This window comes from Epinephelus lanceolatus, chromosome 11 (assembly GCF_041903045.1).
Source record: "Epinephelus lanceolatus isolate andai-2023 chromosome 11, ASM4190304v1, whole genome shotgun sequence".
NCBI lineage: Eukaryota > Metazoa > Chordata > Actinopteri > Perciformes > Serranidae > Epinephelus > Epinephelus lanceolatus.
In genome coordinates, this window is record NC_135744.1 from 25,342,058 (window position 1) to 25,364,783 (window position 22,726).

Here is a 22,726-nt window from a genome sequence, read left to right on the forward strand (position 1 = left end):
CAGTGGTCACATGCGGTGAAAAAATGAAGAGTAGAGACCTGGTAAACTGGTAATGACCATTTAAGATCCCATTGGGCATATATCAAACATCACAATCCCATTCAACATGCGAGGCAGATGTGATGGCAGGTTTGTGTGTCTGGCATATGCGTACTAACATATTATGTTAGGGCAGATCCCTCCCTATATAACTCATCAGTCATCTGGATGTACTAATACATAAACATGCTGAATAGAATTAACAGTGATTTTCTGAATCTTGTGAAACTCGAAGACAAACAGTGAGAAAGTCTGCCAGAGGGAGATGTGGGAGAAACTCCTGCATGGAGCAAACTGGAATTAATGATAATTAATGATGGTCTGGTGCTGTGAGTGAACACAGATGAAAAAGAGGAAAAGATAGAGGCTGTGAGGGAGGTGGACTACCAGAGGGAGAAAGGAGAGATCTATTGCTGAGCATGTAAATTTTATTCACCCCACAGCACAACCCCTTCGAGGGACCCGGGGGAGGACGAAAGGCTGGACCATACTCCAAACACCAGCAGTACATATCTGATCTGAACGGGAATCCCCCTGGAGCAAGTGCGGTTTATTTCTCACGAGAGTCACACAATCACTCAGATCTCAGTGTTGTCCCAAATGCAGCCAAATTTGAGGCAGTGAATTGATATTATATTCTATTAATCATGCTTCTGTGTTGATTCTCAGTTCATTATAAATACATGCATGGTCTGTGCATCTAGTTGGTGGTTTTACAGATTTCACTGATCTTTGCTAATGATGTGGATGCATTACGAAGAACACCAGTAACATAGTGTTAATAGAAAGCACAGGGATGCTATTTAAAGTGCAAAAGCCTTGCTCTTTCCTACTGTGAAAGCTTCCACAAGTAAATACATGTAACTCTTTGAGTGTGAAGCTGGGCGTTGCTTAAAGAAATGCAAAGTTGCACCGCTTGCCTTGCTACCCACACAGTATAGGGGAGCAGATAAGTGGTTATTTAAGCAAATTTCAATTATATAACACAGGAGAAGCTCTCTACTGTGAAACAAGAGGGTGCCGCTGCCGTCATACCTTAAGCAAAATGATTCCAACAGACTGTAAGTGGCAGAAGAGGTGTGAATCAGGAAATGAGGCAATCATGTTACACAGAGACAAGCAGAGAAAGTTGAGTTGCGAGAGACGGTGGGAAAAAGACATATAAGTAAGGAGCAGCTCACAAACTGCTGAAGGTCTTGACATTTGGGGATAAGATGTCAAAGGTGGGCAGGATTTGTGCCTCGAGGGAGGTAGCTGCTACAGCATGTCAAAGAATGTGCACATCAAGCCCACACTCGTCAAACGGAGATGGTATCACAGGTATTCAAACAGGAGCATGCACACACACACATACATACATACACAGGTCAAGCTTTTACATTTAATATACATATGTCTGTTGCTTTCCCTATTTATATGACAGTAATACATAATATAAATACAGTGGAATGCATGTACAAAAAGGCAACACCCAAAGTGTGTTTCCTGTTGGCATGAGGAAATGAGTCTGTATGAATTTGTAAGTGAAATGAGGTTTATCTTTCAGAAATACTTTGACTACAGCGTTGCTCAAAGATGGGCAGAGCATGTGGTTTTTGCTGATTGTGTGTGCATGTGTGTAACTGTATGTGCGTGTGTGTGTGTATGTGTGTGTGTTCCTGCCTGTTGCTCCCCTCTGGTGGGTTCTCCATGATACTGCAACTTGTTTTGACTACAAACAACACAGATTTTATCTGCAGAATGTGAAACCAGGAAGGTACAAGGTAGTTAAATGAACACACATGCACGCTGGATGTACTACAACAACTAATAGAGCCGTCAGGATTTCACCTGGGTCACATTAGTTGAAGCCTCCGACAGGATAGGCTGCCCAGTACACATGCACTTGCACAACTTGGAAGGATGTCAAGACTCTCAAGGGCAAGCTCTTCATTCATTTCAATAAGACCACTGCTTGGGCAGGGCACGGGCTCCGAAACACATGTCATCCAGAAACCTTGGATCATCTCAGTGCATTCATGTGATGGTTGTTTTCTTAAATAATCAGAGGACAGACTCACATTATGAACATTTTAGATGGTTTATTTATCTTTAAGCGATGCTGTATTGAAGGAGGATTTTCCCCACCTAACCCTAAAATCTCACCACCTAATTCCATCACTGCTTATTGCTCTGTGGTGAATTGACTTTACAGCTGCCTGGCTTTGTCCTCCTTTTGAAAGTATTTCTGTCTTGCCCTATAAAGAGAAAATTGTGCCTTGTGGGAGAGAAAAAATAAAGTTGGTTCCTTGTTCTGGAGAGCCTCATTAGATTTCAACAATTTACTATTAGTCTGGGATTTTGTCTCTAAATGTCTGTTTATCAAATTCCTGTCGCATGTTATTTTACAAGTGTTGTCTTATGTGTAGTTTCTAGCCTTACTGCTGCTAGGCTAGCAAATTTCTACCTGCCCATTTATAGAGAGCCTACTGGCGTTAGTCAGCCCGAAAAATGTCTGCTCTTGATGTGGGTTTTCTTGCCACACTGGACAGCCTCTCCTGTCTACTTCACCACAGAAATAAACGGAAAAGAGTAATCCGTCAAGCCTGTAAGAAATGTGCTGTCAGGGACTGTCATGTAAATACACGTAGGCCAAAAAGGCAGTCTTAAAAACGCTAACAGTCCGAGAAGAATTTCTATTGGTCCCACCCAAACGGGCTGTCACCAAAAGCTTGACACAAAAGTGTGTCAGTATGTGACTGAAAACCTAAGTAAGAATGCCTTTTACAGGAGCTGTTATACAGCTAAATGCTCTGGGTGTTACCAGTCAGCAGAATCTACTGTTTAATACTGTTTCTTGTTAACATGGTGAAACATTTCAGTTCAGGCCTTCTAAAAAATGCATCATCTTAAATTATTATTAGAAGTATTTGATCAACATGCTCTAACAGTAATGTTAGAGTATGTTTGATTGAGTCCAAAATAATTACTGAATTTTCTTGAATGTTTCAATGGCTTATATTTGATAATGTACTTGTTAAGTCCTTTGATAGTATTACTTGAGTTGTCATAACAACATTCACATCATACTGTTCAGCTCAGCAGGATTTAATGAAGCACGCAGGGCAATTTTACATCAGTTATAACAGTTTGATGATTAGTTTCTTTTGCTCGTTTCATTTTGCAGCTTATTGTAACTTTGTGGTGGAGGCTGCTACACATTTTATATTTATTACCAAAACCTTTATGTTCAAAAAATTCCAATAAGATTTGCAAGATGGGCTGTGACCACTACCTGATGGACTCACAACTGATAATGTTCCCTCTAGTCTGTGCCAAAGGGTCTCTTCATAAATAGTGAACCCAACAAACTAGTGAGTCCTGAACAGTTTCAGTATTAGAAACACCTTTAAAATAATCCAGTCCCACATAAAAACATTTAACTGCAGCCTCAAAAATTATCTAGGAGCTAAATCAACACCTCTAAGACAGTGTCATGAAAAACTACTCAAGGCCAAAACACACCGGCGGCGTCATATGACGGCGGCATCATTGACGCAAGTCAAGTGCCGCCCCCAACACACACAAAAAGCATCGCGCTGCGGGGTGTCAACCGGATTTCTATTGCACACTCCAGTCCGCTAGGCTGGGAAGTACAAAATAGCGCTTTTTCAAGGGCGGTGACGCTGGAAAAATAGGACAATAGTGTAAAGTGCCGTGGCGCGGCACGTCGACGCACATTGAGCCGCCGCTGGTGTGGGTTTGTAAATAGAAAATAATGGGGGCGGCTGTTTTGACGCATGTCGTACGCTGCCGGTGTGTTTTGGCAAGGGTAGTATTTTTGGCTTTTGTATTGGATTGTAGAGGTGTGCCTAATAATATCTCACTGCAACTGCACTTCTGATGTCTTGTTAACCCATGAGGGCTGGGCACTTTGTGTGTGCATGACACAAAAATCGAAAAAATCAATCGATCCGAATACATTAAGTCTGAAATACTACACCTTTGTAAAGTTCATTGTTATGGTAAACTGTAAATGGGAGTGTCAGCCACTTTTTAAGGTCCACGCTTTTGTTGTACAATGTATTAAATTGTGACATAAGAACAATGCTTCAAACAGAACCCAATGTTTGTCAATCATCATCACCCACCTACAGCACACATAGGCACATGTTGACACCATGCAAACATCTACATTGGTGGGGCGTGAAGTGTAGCATACCTGCGAGAGCCTTGATGCGTGAGCGTTCGAAGAGGCGTGCTGAACTGTTCTCGTTATCCCAGTCAGTCTCTGCCGCCAGGTCCCAGCGATTGTTGATGTCATTATACTGCTGCTGGATCTCCAAGCTGTCAAAGTCCGTCGGCGAGATGGTGCTCATGGTGTCCAGGCTGGAGGAAAACACATTCAACCTACAATTCAGACACAGAGACACAAACGCATCAGCATCAGTGCATACAGAGAGAGGAGAGGACATTGCGTGATACCAGAAGCTGACACTGACCCTGAAAATGTTTGTGAGCTAATGTTAGGGAGATTCAGTCTGGGAGCTGAGAATCTATTTCTATTTCATCCAAGGCCAGATGATGCAGTGTAGCATACATCACCCACACTCTCCTCTCAGCCTCACAGCTGCACTCAAGTTTTATGTGCTCAAACGACAGTCATATGCAAATAGCAGCTTAGACAGTGCAACTGCCATTGTGTGTTAAGAGATAAAAAACTTTGAGATAGTTCAGCAACTGCCATGAAGTTGTTCAGTTAGCCAACCAATAATTTAATATAACTGCTCCTGTAAGCCAGGGCGACTCCAGTAATCTCATTTTAGCCTGAGCGTTGATGGCAGAAACAACCTCAATCTGCACTGATTAAATCTTGACTTGCACATGCGCAAAATCTACAAAGCTACATCCACACGCACACATGATAATGACAATTTAAGAAACCCAGCATGTAAAACTACCACTGCACATGCACAACAGTACAAACATAAAAACACATCTACATAACCACATACTGCAATAGGCCTGAGTGGTACTGTGCCTGAGTATCGATATATATTGTACTAATGCAGCAGTATTCAAGGATGCCTGCTGATGCTTTCAGAAGATATTTCCACTAAATAAAGTTTGCAATTAGCAATGTGGATGATAACTTAACAGGAGGTGGCATTCATTGGTTAATTCATTTAGATTGAACCATTAAATAGTCTTGGAAATGCCTGTCCATTAACTGGTACTGAGTCATGAGAGGAAGAAAATGTTAACAAACCAAAATCCCCAGTCTAGCTTGTCACAATATCAATATTATGACAATGCATCACTCAGTGGTGCTTTGGTTCCCTCTGCTGTGATAAAAATGACACCTTCTCTGATACAGTCGCTACTTCCCTTCTGTCCTCAAAACACATGAAGCTTGGGGGATGCATGTGCATCCTTGTGCACATACTGGTAGAACAGTATACAATGATGAGCAGGTCCCTATACTATTTGTATACAATAATATACAAACAGTATGGGGACCTGCTCATAAAAGATTGCCAGCCCTACTAGTGGTCAAAAACCCACAAAGTAAAACACCTTACATCAGTTCCCGTACTTGCACTCACTGCCAGCTTTGCAACAACCGTCCTATCCTGCTGTTTGTACTAACTCAGCATCTGTTTATGGGTACCCTAATATGGAAACAATCAATAGGCTAGTTCATAAACAAGGAGGTCAATCCCACCTCCATTCTCATACTGGCTGAGTCTTTGTATTTTGGAGACAGATTTAACTTAAGTCAGAAGTAAATGCAGCTTATTCATTTAAATTATGTGTGTTAGACAAGAAATGTTGTACACGCTGACTTCTGTTACAGAAAGGCACATTTTGGCCTTCAACGGAAGTGTGAAAAGCTTGATCATATTGATGGATCCTCAGCTTCACACGGATAAAGGGATGTCAAGCCAACAGTTTATCTGACAGCAACAGGGAAGTAAATCAGATATTTCTTCCATAATATTCATATACTAAGTCTGAATAGATTTCATATGCATTACACCTCAAATATGAATCAGTAATAGTGTTTAATTAGTTAATGATTTCACTCCATTGTATAAAAACAGTACTAACTGCACATGACCACACAGATCCCGTCCTTTGTCCACTGACACCCAATAAGGGAATTACATACAGATTAGACCCCCCACCACCACCAGAGAGACCCATTAACTAACTGGGGCCATTTGTTTAAGAGCATTGCACAGATTAATAGACAAGGTTGAGCAGTTAGTTTGCTAATACCTGTTAGTTTATCTTTTGTTGTGTCTAGAGGCTGCGGTTGACTTATATGGAGCTGATGTATGACAGAGGACAGTGATAGAAATATGCTGAGGATTTGTGAGGAGGTAATCATAAGCTAAGCATGACTGAGGACTGCAAACCCTCTCCACAGGTTCAAGGTTCAATGAATTCATTTAATGTACTGAAAAAGCCGTCCTTACATTTTGATCATATAAGCTCTCTCCATCACGTCTGTCATGATGAGTTTTGTTTAGGTTAGATTATGATGTGCCACAGTGAGAGGCTGTAAGGATTCTTGGCAACAAATGAGGTGGTGCTTGAGAGGAGATTAAGTAGGCCAGCTACGCAACACATCGCACATTAATGAGGCTATGTAATCATTCTCTGTTCTTTTCCTTGAGGTGTGATTGACAAATGCGATAACAGCTGATGGCAGAGATTTATCTGGCTGAATGTAAAGCTGTCAGTAATGTGTCTGCCAGGACCGTTTTTGGCCTAGTCATGTCATGAAAGTAAATGCATCCTCTAAATCAAACATGAAGATCGATAACAGACAGGTGCCAGAACCGATACCTTTCAATACTGTGCACTGCCAGTGTGCAGCTACGCTGGATCCATATACATATCCCCTGTATCGTGAAGTGCAAAAAGTACATAATAGAAAGGCAATAGCATCCTTGGGCATAGTGTCAAAGAAAAGTGAATAAGGTGATGCAGATTTAAAAAGCCTAAAGTGAGCTATTATGCAAGAAGAGAGAAATTGGTTAATGTAATTATCAACACCTAAGGCAACTTAGTATGTGACTGAGCCACAATATTTGGCTTTTTGTGTTGTTTTTTAATGAATATTTTTTGGCAATTTTGCATGTAGTGGATAGTTTACAGTACACTGTAGATGCAGATAAGAAACAAGGGGGAAAGAGGTGGATGTGATGCAACAAAGGTCCAAAGCCACAATTGAAAATCACTGCCATTAAGTGGTATGCAATTTAAATCCATTAGGCCACAAGGGCACATTGGGCTTTGTGTTTTAAATATGTTAAATCAGCTAGAGATTTTGTTGAAATCAAACACAGCCAATTCCACTATGCAATACAACAACCACTTGAATATTAATATGCTACATAAAACACATATTAAAAATGTCTTTCCCATAAAAGTAAATGTGCTTCCCATACAATTTTTCTTCAACAGACTTTGACATCAAATTTCTGAAATATCACTGATGGCTTCAGTTTTCAGTCATACCATGGCAAAGTCCATCTTCCTAATCCTAAAGTAAACCATGCTATTGTTAAGACAAGTCAAACACGTCTCACATACATTCTAGCTATAAAAAAATAAAACAAAAGCTTGGCAAATCCTATTAGTGGCAGATTAAGAAGTGGCTGGGAATAGAAACTAAATGCAGGGATTAGAGTAGAAGGCAGAGCAACGCCTCCACACTGCCCCCCGACCCGTCACCTCCCCACTCACTGGCACCCCACGACTTGGCTAATACCTTCACCCCCCTGAGTGTGTGTGCACGTAGTCAGTATGTTTATTCTTGTGTCCCTCATTTATAGGTTGGATATTCTCCAATCTTTGAAGCCACCGGCTACTGGTCTGACGACAATAAGCCGCTGAGAGACACAGCCAATATTTCGGGGATATCCGGAGTAGCAAGCAAATATCCGGGCGTAGCCTACCTCTTCCATGCATCGTTCATTTTGCCAATCTCTATAAAGAAATATCTGCATAAGATTGCACATTAAAAAAAAACAGCTAGCATGAAGCTAAATCCTTGCAAATGATAGCCGATGGGTTCTGCAATTGCATTTCCGCCCGAGCATTCCACCTCTCCACATTGACTGTTTACCTGCCGCTAAATAGTGGGACTTCGACTACTAATGGAAACCGGAGCGCTTTGTTGCAATACCAAAATTTTGTCTCGTTGCCAACAGATTCTGAAGACAGATGCAGATATCTGATTGTAATGATAAGATAGCCTATTCTCTAAAATATAATACTAACACAGTAAGTCCAAAAACAGCATCTCTTTTGACAAATAGGCCTTTCACTCTCCTGAACATCATCATGTCATATTATGGGGCAAATTACTACAAAATAAATGTACAATCAAAGGCAGGCCTGCACCATTTGGCTGATTGTGGTTTGGTGCTGCTGAGAAAGAGCTCAGTGGTAAGATTTCCATGCAGCTTAAATAACCAAAACGTCACAGTAAGGAAGCAAGAGCCACAAAGAGTACACACACTATCCAGGTTAGGCCTGGCAGCAATGAAGCCCCTGACAATCTGTCTGTGGAAGTGGACCAGGGTGGGGGCTGCAGAGGGGCTGGACCAGTGAGGTCACAAGAGTCTGGCAGTGGCAAAATCGAGGGCAATCCTCCCCTTATTGTGGGTAGGAAGAGGCTCGGCTCAGTGTCTGCACTAATCGCCCCTCAATGGATCAGACAAACAATCCCCTGACCTACTATGATACAACCTACTGTACTCATCCTCCCACACACAACAGACATGAAACCACACATGCAAGCTGAGCTGACCTATTACACCCCCAGCACTACCATCAACCACCAACCCTCACACACACAATGCTTCTAAAAGCCACACATACAAATCCACCCACTCAGCATGTGTGGATCAGTATTCCGCACACAAAATGGGTTGCTTCAACACCTACAATCATGCTAGGCAGAGTGACGTACAATTGCCTCCCAGAGAGAAACCAAATCAGAACGAAAATAACCCCTAAACTGTAACCTTGCTCTGCAAAGTTAAAAAGGCATGAAGGAGCCTTTCGAGTCAAATTTCTTTCATACACAAACCTTCAAGAGACATCAGATGCTAGCCCCAAAGCTACAGCAATGCAACGTCCAACAACACTGCTCATATCAGGAAAAAAAGGCAGACAGGCAGGCAGACAGATGTGGCACAAAAGGGGAGCATAAAAGAGGTTCGATGAAAGAAAATCCCCTCAAGGCCTAATCCACAAATGACAAAAGACACACATTAATGTAATGAAAGATTTAGAATCTGTTGTGTATCCTTCATATGCCTTTTTCATTACTCTCTGAACACTAGTGCAATAACAAACAAAAAATACAGGGGAAGTAAGTGCTGCTGTAACTTATTATTGCAATAACTGCAATAACATTGCAGGGCTGTGTGAACACAATGAAAACTGACACAGATTCAATAATAGTATGTCTTCAATACTGTTATGAAATATCCTCAAGCTGGGTAACAAGGCATAGCCTACATGGAGTCAGACCTTTTCAAACATGACAGCACTATGCTTTCTCTAAACTCAAAATAGGAAAGCGGGACATAAACCGTTGGTGTATCTGTTTCGGAAGAATGGTGCTTCTGAAAAAGGATGAGTGAAAAGGAAGAGTGAAAGTGGGGCACCGAGGAATGCCTCAAGGCGAAAGCCTAGCTTCTGACTGGGCAGACACACATCAGACTCGCTCACAACAGAGTGACACCAGTGAAGAAAGCAGGGCAGAGGCAGCAGCATGATAGGCAGCGCCACCACCTCTTTCTGTCTCACTCTCCGCCATCCCTCCTCCCTTCCCAGAGCTGCTTCCCCTCAACCAGCTGGTCTGTTTGTCACTGCACCCGTTAATCAGGGAGAGAGGAAAAGAGAAATAGAGTCCACAATCAGTCGCCCGCAGGGAATTAGGCCTGTGCCCATTAGCCAGCCACACTGCCACCGTGCACCAAGGGACTGGGGTAGACAGACAAACACACACACACACAACCACACCCTGTAATGTCAAACAAAGGAGCCATCAGCCTTGCCATACAACTCTTAGCAAAAGCCGTACCGTGATACACAAAATACACAATTCAGTTTTAAATATTTTACTGAAAACACATCATTATATGGCTGTAAAGCAGCCAAGAGCTTCACATAAACAAATTTTAATGAGTTTGAGCTGAGGTGGCACCTCTGTGTTGCCTGCCTGTGATACTCAGACGAGGCTGGAGGGTGGGGAGGCAGATCCCAAAATGCATCGCACAAAGCCGGCTCCGCCAAACTGGCCCCATACAATGGAGGAGTCAGCAGAGAGTTGAGGCCAGCCGTTCGAGCCTTTCCTGTTTGCAGAGATGAGGCAGCCAGAGGCGTGTATGCATCAGAGGCCCCTCCACAGGCTGCTGATCCTGGCCTGAATGCCCTGCTGAATAGGACAGCAGAGGTCCTTTGTTGACCTGTAGCATCACATTCATCAAACACTCAAGCGGCCAGCATGCCCTCCACACATGGACATAGACATGTTACTTTGGTTTTGGGCACCAGCACTATATAAAGCAAATGGACCCCTTTAGGCAGCACCATTCACTTCAATAATTATAAATAACTCCACAATCTTTGGCAATTTCATCAAAATCTGCGAACATTTACAACTTTCTCATCAATCGTGAAAAAAAGACAAGCAAGATTTCACAACATCACACCGAGATATCCTCGAGCTAGTCCACAGACAATGTAGGTGCGGCTGATTTGTAAACAATGTCCATCCTAAACCTCATATCCAAGCTGCACTTTATTTTCTCATGCAATGCTTATGGCATGAGTAAACAATCAGTATGGGCAACACAATTTAATATCTGATTTCTCAAAGTATTTCCTGAAGTAATCTCTAATAACACAACTGATAAAAACAATATGTGCCTCGAAGTTTGAGGAGACGTGACAGTGCTTTACAGGGAAATTGAGATACACCGGATACATCTTCATGATGTTCTCCCCACTATGGCTATTCTGGCCCATCCAAAGCATTATCCTGCTCATAACAGGACTACTTGTATCACATTTAGATTTAGAAGTGCCACAGCACGGACAAAGCAAGGCAAAAGCTATAGTGGTTGTTGCTCCTGTCCTGCCTCTGTTGCTGAATGAGTCCTGAGCTTAGCTTGCGCTTTGAAGTACATTTGGCTGGAAGTCATAGTGGCAGCATCAATCTCCGGGGCTGCCAGAAATCCAAATTAAAAACATCAGTGAATGAAATATTCATGCAGATCAGGCTAATCCACTGTGAATTGATTCTTGCCATTTTAAAACACACAAGACCAAGCGCAAGCGTAAGCACCGTCAGCATGCCCACAGGTCTGCTAGAGTGTGCGTGTGGTGATGCTGATGCATCGTTGATCGAAAGGCCCGCTCAAACCATCTGTTGATTCCCAAAAAGCCTATGTGCATGTGTGGGAGGTTCTTTGAATCATAGGCGCTTTATATTTTTGGTTTTGCTTTTCTTTTCTTTAACAAGACCTTAAAAATGGTGCAACACGTGATAGTTTTATTTCCTTCTTGCTTCATAGTGCCTGTCTGCCTGTCTATCAATACAAGACAATGACTACTTCAACAATTCAATAAAATATGTTAATGTGGTTGCAAGTTAACTCTAAAAACAGGTAATACTGGGATGGACTGAAGGATGGCATGCATTAAAGGTCTAGGGCCGTATTCAAATCACCAGCCTGATGTTCTCTATAGTGATCTTGTAAAAACAGCTGCTACTTAATAGAAATATATTGTGACTTGTGTGCCTGCATTTTGTCTTGCAGCACTAAAATTGTTTTCAACTGTGTTTAGAGGTAGTTAGTTCCTTTCTTATAGTAAAATATTGCCCCAGGTCAAAATCAAAAATGCTACAATTGCTTGGGATGGCTCTATATTGAATTGGCAGTGAAATATTCCTTTTTCAGATTCCTGAGGGGGTGTGCAACATTTTGTGACCCTGTGAAGCAGAGGTGCAACAACTGCTCAGAATTTCTGCCTGTGCATGAAAAGGCTGCCCACGCAAGAGGCAGTGAGCATGAAACAAAGTCCTTCCGATGACCTCATCTTTAAAAACAGGTGGGTGTATTTATTAGGGGCATAACGAAAAACCTTTAATAGCACATAACATGCCATACTGTAGATGCATAAAACTGATAAATCTGTGCTTGCTTTCCAGATGTCCTGGTGGTTGTGTTGCTGGCTGCTGCCACGTGTGGCCCTGTAATGACCTCATTCTTTCTCCCTCTCTACTTTTCTGACATTATGAAAAATAAAGGAGATAAGTGAACTGCCCTCTCCTTGAACTATTGAGCATTTAGCTGTGTTCAGGATTCCAACTTTGTATGCTACGCAGCGCACTGCAGTTATAATAATTATCATAGGAAAGCTGGACATAAGTAATTTAAAGCCTGTAGTATGGACATAAAATTGAATGCCATTAATGTTTTTCTATGGAACACAAATGCAACTAAAGCACCAAAATAACTTCTGATCTACTTTACTCACTGGCTGCTGTTTAATAATAGATGCAAGATAAATTGACATTTATATTAATGACTCAGCTATCCTAAAAAAAACTAAATGCATATTTTATGCAGATGACCCAGTTGTTCAGGACAGTTCTTCAGTGTATTTGGCTCCAGTTGTTTTCAAGATCAATCAATCTCATTTCACAAAATAAGTGATGTTTTTATGGAGATAATCTTGATGAGCTATACTGCCTTGCTTTGTTTAAAAGATGTGATATAATCATATTCATGCTGATGACCTACTTTTTCAAATTCTGAAAATAAACTGGAATGGTCTCTTGAGTGGAAATCACAAATGTGTCTCCAGAATGTCAACTTTTCAGGAACAAATTGCAGCGTTAGTCATATCTTTTGACAATCTGAATTGATCCAATTTGTTCAAAATATTTCAAAACCCCCACTGGTTGAGGGATTTTCTCATCCCACTGAAAAGCATTTTTATAGAGTAAAAAGTATTATTATTGTTATAGGTATTTTGTCTTTCCAAAGCTTTGTGGCCATTTTCTGTTCAACATTTTAAGCTCTCTCACACTGTTAAGGGTGGATTGCCTAGCGCCAAATGTGTCTTCAGTTTTTTATTTAATGGCAGCGGATTAAAAAACCCAAACATTTCGGCCTCAAGTCATCATAAATGTCACTTTCTGGCCTCACAACACAGGGCACACAGGGCACACAGGGCACACATGCCGACGGTTTTGCTTTCAGGGGGGGTTGCATTTGACACAACCGCATGTGAAAGAATGAATAAATAAATCTGGAAAATAACTACCAATATTTAACTTTCCACTGTACTCCACAGGCCTAAAAATCTAAATGTTAAATGTAGAACTGCACGTCAGAAAGCAGCACTATAGTTACACAAGGCGTATGCTGGTTAGTGATATGGTTCACTGCAGCACAATGAAAGCGTGAATGACAGGAACTGAAAAAAGCTTGTTCGAGAGGGATTTTGAGAATCAGCACTATGGGGGGCCCACATTCACAGCCCCATTCTATTGTTGAACGCTGTTCATCTTGCCAGCCAGCTAACAGCCATATCTCATCCATCTATCATCACAACCCATCTGTCTCTCCATCAAAAGGTTATTTCAACTTGTGGCCATGAACACAATAACAAGGTATGATCTGACTAGGATTTTTTGACGCAAATAAAAAAAACCCACACACACTATTTACAGTCTAATAAAAAGATGATGGAGCATTTATCTAGCTTGTTTTGGTACACGGTCTTCCTGGGAACATTATGCAGTGCTAAATGGATCGATAAGCATTTTCTAATTATATACAATTACCGACAGAGAACTCCTATCACAGCAACACACAATGCCCATCCTGCAAATAAGTGCTTATCTTCTAAAGCTGCAATTCATAAATCAAATTAAAAAATATACTTTTTAAACTCATACATAAAACTTTCAAGTGGGCTTTATGTATTCTAATTGGTCAGCATGTAATTAACATAAAGAGCAACGGGGCTCAGTTCAAATTGAGGGTGCCATAAGCTGCTAATTTGAATATATCTGATAAATCTGCTGATATAAATGCATTTGTATTACTCCTCAAAGGCAGATTCACTTTCATGAGCGTGTGTGGCTGATTGTCCATAAAAATCTAAAGGAAGGCTCCTAATGGCTGTTTGCACAGGAAGCCTGGACGCCATGGAAAAGACAAAGAAACACAAGAACTGCACAATGGCTAATAAATTATTCCAAGTACATGGTGTGTTTTGATGCACAATTACCCAGTGTTATTTTCCTTGTAATCTCCCCATTTGGTGTGTAGTCATATCACAGCAGGCCTCTGCGGCTAAATTTCATCCACAGCCCCAAAGGGATGTCGTTAATTATTAAACATACTGTATGAGGCCTGCTTCAACCGCACACCTAATGCTGCCTGCAGACAATGCTCCATGAGCATCATTTCAACAAGGTGAACAAGAAGGGGAGAGTCATCATATCGCCCTCTGGTGGTACCACTCAAAGCTTGCTGAAACAAGGTCTGACCTCTCTGTGGGGAATTTTGTGTAAATTTGGCAAATTTATCTAGTAAACAAACCCTGTATTTGTTGACTTTAGAGTAACCAGATTGATTAACATTGTTTTTTTTAACATACTAGAAGTCAGTTTTTTTTTCTTCTTTAATTTATTTGAAAAATGAAATCTGTGTGATATCAATTGGCATCTAGGCTACTTCACAACGTAAGTGACAATCAGAATGAGCAGTTGATATTAAAAATACTAAAAATATTGAGCACTTTTTGACTTAGTACCTCTATATTAATTCTATGACATTATTTTGGGTATGGCTACAGGTGATATTTGTAGAAAATTTAGTCTGAACTACATGTAAGTGGTATAGTCTCTATGTGGGTAGGATGATGAGGCATTTTTTTTTTTACACAAGCTTGCCTGATAATATTAGTTATGTTAGAAGTTAATGGAAATTGCATTACATTTTAGCCACAATACAGCCTTAAACATCAGAAAAAGAAAACATTTGAGCAACAGAATATAACAAAACAGCTAAAATCCAAGGCAATATGTTGTTTCTTATCACAGTGCTGATATGGTTACCACATAAATCCCTGCTATATAATAATAAAATAAATAAAAAAGTGCCCCGGGCAAACCCTAGGTAGGAAATAAAAACATCCAAACAGTAAAGTGCTAAACACAATGTATAGGAATAGGAAAGCAACATACATTGGTTAACACGCAGTAATTATAACCTAAAATGATGAGGTAATTCATTTTAATTGCTTATTTTCTCATCTTATCTATATTTAAAAGTCAATTTAACTGATATAATTTTGACAAATCTTGTCTTCCATATAAACCAGTTTCCTGGCCACAAAGGGAAGGAGGAGATGGAGGCATATTAAACATAACAGAATGGACACCTGGCTTTCCATCACACTCTCTATGATTGCAATCAATGTGAAAATCAGTCACTGAATATAAAAAGGGGCTAAAATCTTATTTGTGTTGGACTGAGAACCAGTGACAAAGGATATGACCATCCTGTAATGGAGAGGGCATAGGTTTGGTTCCACGAAACAGCCAAATAATACTTTATTGAAAGTGTCCTTAAAAAAAACATCTAACCATTCCCTGACCTACCATTAGCTGTTCTAGCCAAGATGAGGAGTTAAATGCCATAAATTTCGATGTTTTGCACTGATACAACTTCGTCAATCTTTGCATAAGGGCCTCCCACTTTTCCATAGCCAGTGTTATTCCACTACTCTTTTAGTGCAGTGCATTTTTTCCTAGCGTTTCAGCTCTTTTTTGTTGTCTCCTATAGATTAAAAAAAAGAACAGAACATACTAGAATATAACCCTTCATCACCAATAACTACTCTCAATTATGACTAATACCTGCCCTATATTGTACATAAAAATCTAAATTTTCAAACGGCTCAAAACTGATATTGAAATTTTAATTTCATCAGCATGCCCATGTGTTTTTCCTCTCTGTCACAATAACATTTTTTTCAATGGGCTGATGTCTCTGGGCCATGAAACATGGTTCTACACGTGGTAGCCGGCGAATGTCAGCTTTCGGTATCTGCAAAAAAAATAGGTGGTATGGTCTCAAAATGCTTCCTGGGTATATAGCAAACTTACACTTTGCAAACAACTTGTTCACTGGCATTTGTTTTTAATGAAATTCTGCTCCTAAGCCAACCATTTAACACACTTTTACCTGATGCATCCCTGCTATGACTCACAGTCTAGGCCAGGCACGCAGTATAAATCTCAGTCCTATCATAACATAACCACACAGCCCACAATGTCGAGAGCAAAAACTGCAGCTTCACAAGATGTCAGCACTATAGCACATTTTGGCCGAGACACTAATAATAATAATAATAATAATAATAATAATAAGCAATAAGCGGGCAGGCAACATGGCTTGGTCGGTTTAACAATGGCAGATGTTGAATCAAAGATCCACAGGCTGGTTGCATGTAGGAGAACACGCAGATAAAATGTGGCTGCGTTTGACATCGGTTCAAACAAAGGCAAGAAGAGACAGACACACACAGGGATGGTTCCCAGTAACTAACGCAAGGCGTTGCAGTCAGATACACTTCTCAACCAGGCAGCTAACACACCAGAATTATAAATGAGTTCATTTGAGCCAGCATCTCTTTCAGAGTTTCAAAAATGACATTAGCTGCGATACAGAAACGTTATGTTTGCTTGGGGAGCTAATAGCAGTGGTAAGCTAACAGCAGTCACCTGAATATCAGACTCCCCTCTCTCATTAGCTTTATTATTAGTGGGTAGCCCACTGGTGCTGCTGGAGAATAAAAGACCAAAAATAATAAGAAAAATAATAAGAAATAAATCACGCTTACCCCTTATTTTGTCTTCTGTTACAGAGGCTGTCGATATTTTAACTACCGCGTCACTATGTGCGATATTTCACCAGACATGAAAAATATCTTCCTCCGCTACCGACGCGTGCGACGAAGCTAATTCAAATTTTAACGGTCAAGAATCCCAGGTAACACCGATAACGTCTTTCCGTTAAATCCGCATCCTCGGAAAAGATCTTTTTCCTCCGCGCTGCTAACCGGTGCAGCGCGTTACGAAACCAAACCAGGCTGTTTTATCTCGCTTTCACACAAAACCGGTCAGCGGGGGAAGAAGAAGACAAAAAAAAACATAGGCGACGAGAAGAGCCCGTTTTGAGGCAGGTATGAGACGGATATCCGCAGCTGCTGCTTCTTCTTCTTCCCCCCGCGGCCGAGCATCCGAAGGGCCGTCCGTACCTCACTCACTCCCGCTGCCTGTAATGTTACTCCCGTTCAACAGGGAGAAGAAAGAAGAAGTGGACGTGGTGCTGGTAGTTAGGGGTGTGCGAAGGGGGGTGGGGGTGGGTGGGTGGTGGGTGTGTGGGTGGGTGCTGACCCTTCACAGTCACATGGGAAACACTGTGCACATTTTCAGTATTCTCAACAATATCTGCAACAACACTGAGAGGAGAAGATGCTCTGTCCCTGCTCTGCATCTGGTGCTGTCCCTGGTGCTAAAACTGCAACATGCACATCCACATACCATTCAGTTTTCCATATTAACGTAGCTTTTTATGCTTGCAATCAGTTAATGCATTTAAGGTGGAAAGTCTATGAATACAAGCATGGAAAAAATCTTGCCAACATTGAATGCATCATCTTCAGTCCACATGGGGTTGTAGCCCATTAAAGCATCTCACTAATCTTCAAAGCTTTAAAGGTCCAGTGTGTAGGATTTAGGGGGATACATTGGCAGAAAAAGAACACAGTAAGTATATTGTCTTTAGTATGTAATCACCAGAAAATAAAAATAATGCTTTTGTTACCTCAGAATGAGCCGTTTATATCTCCATAGGGAGCGGGTCCTTGTCTGCGGAGACTGCTACAAGACGCCACTAATTCCACCTAAATCTTACCCACTGTCCCTTTAAATTCTCCAACTATCTAATTTAACTGGTGAGAATATAGGGTACTAGAAAGTAAATCAATATGATGATGTCTTCTCCTTGAGCTGTTTATATCTACATGGAAATCGCCATGTTGCACTGCCATGTTTCTACAATATCCCAGAACCCTAGAACGGACAAACCAAACACTGGCTCTAGATAGGGTCTTTTGCATTTTAGCATCGGCCGCTGTAGTTAGAAGCCCCTCCGTGTTTTTACCAGTTTTAATCACCAGGTCTGTTTGTTTTGGAGAGAAGGAGACCCCTGACGATTATTCGGCCCCTGGTTAAAAACCTCCCAGAACAAAGAACTCTGAAGGACTTCTAATCAGGAGAAGTTTCAGCTGGTTGCAATCTACAATCCTTAGTTAGCAGTCCCTCCGTGGCCTCTACAAATAATTTGTCTCCTGGTTAAAACCTTCTGAACAATGAACACTGAAAGACTTCTAATCGGTAGAGTTTCAGCTGGTTGCAATCCTCAATCCTCACCACTAGACGCAGCTGATTCCCCCTAAATCTTACCCACTGTTCCTTTAAATTCTCCAACTATTTCATTTAACTGGTGAGGATATAGGCTACTAGAAAGGAAATCAATACAATAATGTCTTCTACTTGTTACCTTAGACCAAGCCATATCTACATAGGGAGCGGGTCCTCCTCTATGGAGGTCACCATGTTGCTCCGTCACGTTTCTGCAGTAGCCCAGAACAGACAAACCAAATACTGGCTCTAGATCCAGTAGGTATAGGTGCAGCTGGAGCAGCTACATGACTTGCCCACCATACCTACACAATGAGCCCGGTCTCACTCCAAAGTTGTCGATATTGGCCACTTGGGCAGTGACTTGCTGTGTCAAAAACCGATGAAAAAAGGCGTCCTTTAACACTGACATGATCTGCAGCTGGTTGTTGTTATAGTTTAATGGCACCTGGCGGTGTCAGGGGGAAACACAGCGGCTGAACGGACAAACCAAACACTGGCTCTAGATAGGGCCTTTTGCGTTTTTGCATCAGAGGCCCCTCCGTGATAAGCAGCACTGGAACAACACTGATTTTTCAACGTGAAACAGCTTTATTCAGTGTTTTTAACCATTTCAATTACCTGATTTGTTTGTTTTGGAGAGGAGGAGCCCCGTTCAGATAATTCAGCTCCTGATATAAACCTCATGAACTATGAACACTGAAGGACTTCTAATCGGGAGAGTTTCAGCTGGTTGCAATCTGCAGTCCTCAACACTTGACGCTACTAAATCCCCCTAAATCTTACACACTTTTCCTTTAAATTCTCCAACTATCTAATTTAACTGGTGAGAATATAGGGTACTAGAAAGTAAATCAATATGATGATGTCTTCTCCTGGAGCCGTTTATATCTACAGAGGGAGTGGCTCCTTGTCCATGGAGATCACTATGTTGCACTGCCATGTTTCTACAATATCCCAGAACCCCAGAACAGACCAACCAAACACTGGCTCTAGATAGGGCCTTTTGCGTCTTAGCATTGGCCGCTGTAGTTAGAAGCCCCTCCGTGTTTTTACCAGTTGTAATCACCAGGTCTGTTTGTTCTGGAGAGAAGGAGACCCCTGATGATTATTCGGCCCCTGGTTAAAAACCTCCCTGAGCAAAGAACTCTGAATGACTTGTAATCAGGAGAAGTTTCAGCTGGTTGCAATCTACAATCCTTAATGCTAGATGCTACTCAATCCCCCTAAATCTTACACACTGTTCCTTTAAATTCTCCAGCTGTTATTTAACTGGTGAGGATGTAGGCTACTAAGAAGGAAATCAATATGATGACGTCTTCTACTTGTTACCTTAGAATGAGCCATTGATATCTACATAGGGAGTGGGTCCTCGTCTGTGGAGGTCACCATGTTGCACTGCCATTTTTCTACAATATCCCAGAACCGTGGAACGGATGAACCAAACACTGGTTCTAGATAAGGCCTTTTGTGTTTTTGCATCGTGCACTGCAGTTAGAAGCCAGAAGCGACAAAAAACATTGATGTTTTGATGTTGATGGCTCCCAGTAAAAACCTCCTGAACGTCTGGATCAGAAATAAGGTGAGCACACATAGCAGGCGCTGAGCAAACGGCCTGTCTGCAATGTGCCAAACAGTCGAAGAAACATAGATTTCTACCTCGAAACTGCTTTATTCAGTGTTTACACCAGTTTGAATCATCTGTTTGTTTTGGAGAGGAGGAGACCTCTGTGGATAATTCAGCTCCTGGTGAAAACCTCCTGAACAATGAACACTGAAGGACTTCTAATCAGTTTCAGCTGGTTGCAATCTGCAGTCCTCAACGCTGGACGCTACGAAATCCCCCTAAATCTTATACACTGTTCCTTTAAATGCTCCAACTATCTCATTTAACTGGTGGGATAGAGGCAATTAAAAATGGGATAAATATAAGATGATGTCTCCTTGGATTCACCACATCATTGTCATTAAAAGCAGTTAGTTTATACAAAAACATGGCATATATCCTACTATATCCACACATCATACTGCAAGATTACATCATAGTGATCCACTGAAACATCTCACCCATATCAGCACTTTTTATTGAGTCACAAATTCTTTCTAGAAATCAAATTCCCATGAACACCTCAATCTTTATGTCTTTTTTTTTCCAGTTTTCTTCCATTCGTTTTAGCATTTTTCTCCCTGAGAGCTGCTGCAGCTGCACTAAATTATTTCTGAGACACTATGCAGCACATGGTTGGTGTGTGACATCAAGCAAGTCATCAAGTTTTGGGTTATTCATAAAGCTTCAGAGGATCCTCATGTGAGAGACCCTCAAGACCAGGAGAAGTGTTTTCCCCTGTGCTTCCTCTGTTGCACCGTGCAGCAATGTGAGCAGTGATTTGACGGTTTTTGTAGTTGAGCTAGAAAAGATCCCGACTCCAGAGAGGGACTTATTCCTGCTGGTGGCCCGGAGATAAGCGCTGAGGAAGACACCCAAACTCCAACACCTAAATTATTTTTGTCTTTGTGTTCTCTGTCTGCACTGTGTCTGTCTCCCTTTAGGGTGTGTATCTGTGAGCATGGGTGGTGCTGAACCAACAAAGTGGTAGTGGCGAGGGCTTTATGGGATGATGGGTCTCGTAGGGAGGGCTGAGCAGTTTGGAAAATAGCATGCTACTCATTATGAGCAGTTAGTGGTAATGAAAAAGCTCTGCTGTGTTGTTAATGTGGTTCCAGTATTTTGCATTTTTGCTGTGAGCGTATTATTGTAGTTGAAGGTTTCCGAGTGGGCAGGATCTTTTCGGCTGCAGCCACAGCATCAAGAGTTGGTATTGATTTGCACTATCAACACATTTGAGCTGTTGAGTTTGTCGCTGCTCAAAAATTGTATTGCACTAAGCATCTGACTCAACAGACTTTTTGAGAGGGGTTGATGGACAGTTGAACTAAGGTGAGGGACAGTTTAAAAGGGAACTTTGTACCTCAAAAGAGAGCACTGCTGTCTTAGATTTTAAGTCGCATCAGCTAGAAATAGAAAAGGAAGCTTACTGTCTAAACTTGATCACATTAACCCAAATAAGATGAGGCAGTGTCCCTAAGGAAGGGCCGTTGTGGAAGGCCATAAACCCCCAATTGCTCCAGCAATGCTGCTCAGTAGCTAACAGATTAGATTGTGTATGTTACGGACAGATGACAGATGTGAGTGTGTGAAACTGTGACCAAGGCATTCCTAGAAACAACCCTGATTACATTAAGGTTGAATAATATAGGACACTGTTGACTTGTTTGTACTTTCATATGTGATTGGAGTACGTAACAAGACTTTTTGTCCACACTTGGTAACACCAATTAAACCCTGTTGTTGAAAACAATTGCCAGTTTTGTTCTGGTAAATGATTGATTGCAATTTGTGGTACTGTTGTTAATTTCCTGAATGATGTGAGCTTTATGTGTCCTGTCATGCCATGAGCCGCTAGAGGTGATGCATTCAATGGGCAATTCAATGTGAAACACCCAAACTAGATACTTTAAGAGGTGCCGTGCACTACAATAACTACCCCTGGTGACCTGCTACACCTGGACCAGAGATCATTACTTTTATTTATTTATTTGTTTTGTTCTTTGACATTTTTTTCTATTATTATTTGTCTATTTATTTGTCTGCATAGTGTTGTTAGGTCAGTTAAAAAAAAGTGAACTGTTCAAGTGGCTTTGTACCTGATGATTTCTTTTTTATGAATTTAAATAAAAAGAAAATACCAAAAAAGAAATTTGTAGAAACATCACATACTGTAAGTGCTGACGTTCAACTTTCTATCATTGTATTGGTTGACCTGACTCTCCCATATAAGATGACATCATCCAGTAAAAACCATTTCAAATCCAAACATAGCAAACACTCAACAGGTAGAGGATCATTTTGCAGCTTTTGGATATTAGTATAGACAAACAATTTTTATTGCTGTCCTGATAAAACTCTGCTGTATATATCAGTTAGTCGTTGGTACCTATGTTGATACAGAATGACTATTAACATATGTTAACCTTATATTTACCTGATTTGCTTTTGCTCCTTGAAAACACTTCTATCTTGTATATTTTGCCTGATATATAATACTCTATTGCTCTAAAACTGGGCCCAGTGAGTGACCCTGACCTGGGGAACCCACTGGTTGT

General features: G+C 41.2%; 1 protein-coding gene and 1 long non-coding RNA gene across 6 annotated transcripts in view; one reads left to right on the plus strand and one right to left on the minus strand.

Moving 5' to 3' along the window:
- sptbn2 (spectrin, beta, non-erythrocytic 2) overlaps positions 1-17,443 on the minus strand; it is a 54,548-nt gene extending 37,105 nt beyond the window's left edge. For 3 of the 4 annotated variants that reach the window (XM_033611615.2, XM_033611597.2, XM_033611650.2), the window contains exons 1-2: positions 16,978-17,443; positions 4,241-4,428 (exon numbers count right to left, since the gene is read on the minus strand). In XM_033611615.2, coding sequence (XP_033467506.1) covers positions 4,241-4,397 — 157 coding nt within the window. In that variant the 5' untranslated portion in view covers positions 4,398-4,428; positions 16,978-17,443. The remainder of the gene's footprint in view (positions 1-4,240; positions 4,429-16,977) is intronic. The other variant, XM_078172416.1, reaches the window with a different exon arrangement.
- On the plus strand, positions 495-12,684 carry LOC144464670 (uncharacterized). Of its 2 annotated transcripts, none has more exons than XR_013492333.1 (3): positions 495-582; positions 12,012-12,162; positions 12,263-12,684. It is a non-coding gene; the product is annotated as an uncharacterized LOC144464670 (long non-coding RNA). The 2 variants fall into 2 exon arrangements; XR_013492332.1 differs by lacking the exon at positions 495-582 and adding an exon at positions 1,056-1,359.
- Positions 17,444-22,726: the final 5,283 nt, after the last annotated feature.